Raw genomic sequence first — 1,845 nt, 5'->3', positions numbered from 1 at the left:
CGCCACGCTTGCATCATAAGCCCTGGGAGGGTGCAGAGATTTTTTTTGTGTCCGAACTTCCCCCGATCGAGAGATATGCTTGCCATGGGATACTTCAGGACGTCGTGCTTTGGCCTGGTTCCGGCATCAAGGTTCAAAGGAGGGGAGAGCAAAGAACTCGCAAGAGGCTTGGCTTGTAGGCTGGGAGCGGAGAGATATCCGACAGTTACAAACGCCGTGAAGCGGCTTCCGTCCGACGCTCCAACCGTGTCTACCGGTACATTATGGAGTCACGGTTCCGCATGCAAGCTGTGAGCATTCTGCTGTCATCCATGTGCGAATCTCGCGTCCGCGATCGACCACCACCTCACAGCTAGCTCCGAACAGTACCACTTCTCTCCCGCTGGCATATGGCGACCAAAGCTTATTGCCAGCCGACAATCGGCCGAGAAAGATGACAAATGTAACTGGTTATGGTCTAGCTCGATCAAATTGGGAACTCATGTCCGCTAATCTTGTGTGACGAAGCCACGATGCGACGAGTCCCACGCTGTATTCGCGGCCCCCAACAAGGCTGCAACGAATACTCTCTCAATATGCGGGAAGGAAGAAACTGACGGCATCGACCAGGTAGTGGAAAAAGTCGAGTGAAGACGCGCTCTTCCCGGGCTGCAACAAATATCCCAGTTGCGACGACTTGGGTCATGTTACAAGTACATTGGGATGGGCAAATTACGTACCACTAGGCGATAGGTGCTACTACGCGCACAGCGAACGAGAACCGAAACCAGAGCATCTCCTTGCGGCAAATCCCTGAAAGACGACTCGGGGTTTGCTTCGTGAGGTAAACCGATGCTGAGTTGTGGCTGGCGATCTCGACAGGGGTTCGCGTCAGTGCCTCGGTCTGATGGAGGTCCCGTCCTTCGGATCAACTCATCATCGTTCATTCAGCTACCAGCGTTTTGTCGCGCCAGAGAGAGAAAAGCTCTGCTGGCCAAGTTCTTCCAGCAATGGCAAGTGTAGGCGCCACAAGTTCAAGGTTGCTGGAATCGCTCTTACTTCCAAGGTAGATGCGGTCTTCCTCCAGCTTCAGCAGTACCTAGTGCGCGCTCGCGGCTGACAGCGGGTTTTTTGCAATACGTTCAAAGAACCTATTCATCAATTCTCCGCCTCCTGCCACCCATTATCTCGGCCTGTGGATGGTATTCTCCGTGCAACGGTCGTCCAGCCTTCTTTGCGGGGCATGTGGTTCTAGCAACCTAGTCCCTTTGGTGTTCCCGGAGGAGGCTGTCTTGGAGTTGGAGATTCATCAGCAGCGGGATCTCGAGCATCTTCATCAGGGAGTCGGGACCCTCCATTCGAAGAACAAGCGCGTTCTCGGTGGAGCTTTTGGCTGGTCTCCCGCGTGGCTTCAACAGAGTTGAGGCTGTTTTGCGGTTCCCCTGAAGACTCCACTGTCAACCACCACCTTGCGTCGAGATGGCAGCCGCAGGCCTAAGCTGAGAACCCTGCTGCTTTGCGGCACAAGCTCGATGCGACTGATGTTCTCGCGCGGAGGTGTTATCTGATTGCATCTGCCCCAACGCCCTGGTCGGACTTCAGGACGGCGGAATTCGCCGTCACGTACCGTATCCTTATTGACCGCCATTCGCAGAGAGGCTGGCAGATTTCGAGACTACCTAGATAATCGAATGCGCGCTGCGCACGTCTTGCAAAATAATGAGCAGGGGTGGCTTTTTTCCCTTACCTGACGCGAGTCATGAAGGATAACTACGTCAACAGATCGCGTTGCTTCCGACCTTTTGTTCTACGCAGTGTACTATCCGTACACTAGTAGCCCGTTACGTTTCCTTCTATCAACCCACT

At 54.1% G+C, this 1,845-nt stretch overlaps 1 protein-coding gene across 1 annotated transcript; it reads right to left on the bottom strand.

Annotated features, from left to right (window-relative positions):
* Positions 1–1,238: 1,238 nt before the first annotated feature.
* On the bottom strand, positions 1,239–1,627 carry BDZ83DRAFT_748575 (uncharacterized protein; the record flags this gene model as incomplete). The annotated part of the gene is made up of 2 exons (XM_060513633.1): positions 1,239–1,421; positions 1,607–1,627. 2 exons carry the CDS (start codon positions 1,625–1,627, stop codon positions 1,239–1,241), a joined length of 204 nt encoding a protein of 67 aa, XP_060369179.1.
* Positions 1,628–1,845: the final 218 nt, after the last annotated feature.

The sequence above is a fragment of the Colletotrichum acutatum genome (assembly GCF_030867785.1).
Source record: "Colletotrichum acutatum strain CBS 112980 chromosome Unknown BDZ83scaffold_13, whole genome shotgun sequence".
In the NCBI taxonomy this organism is placed as follows: Eukaryota; Fungi; Ascomycota; class Sordariomycetes; order Glomerellales; family Glomerellaceae; genus Colletotrichum; species Colletotrichum acutatum.
This window is presented reverse-complemented; position numbering and strand designations above follow the sequence as displayed.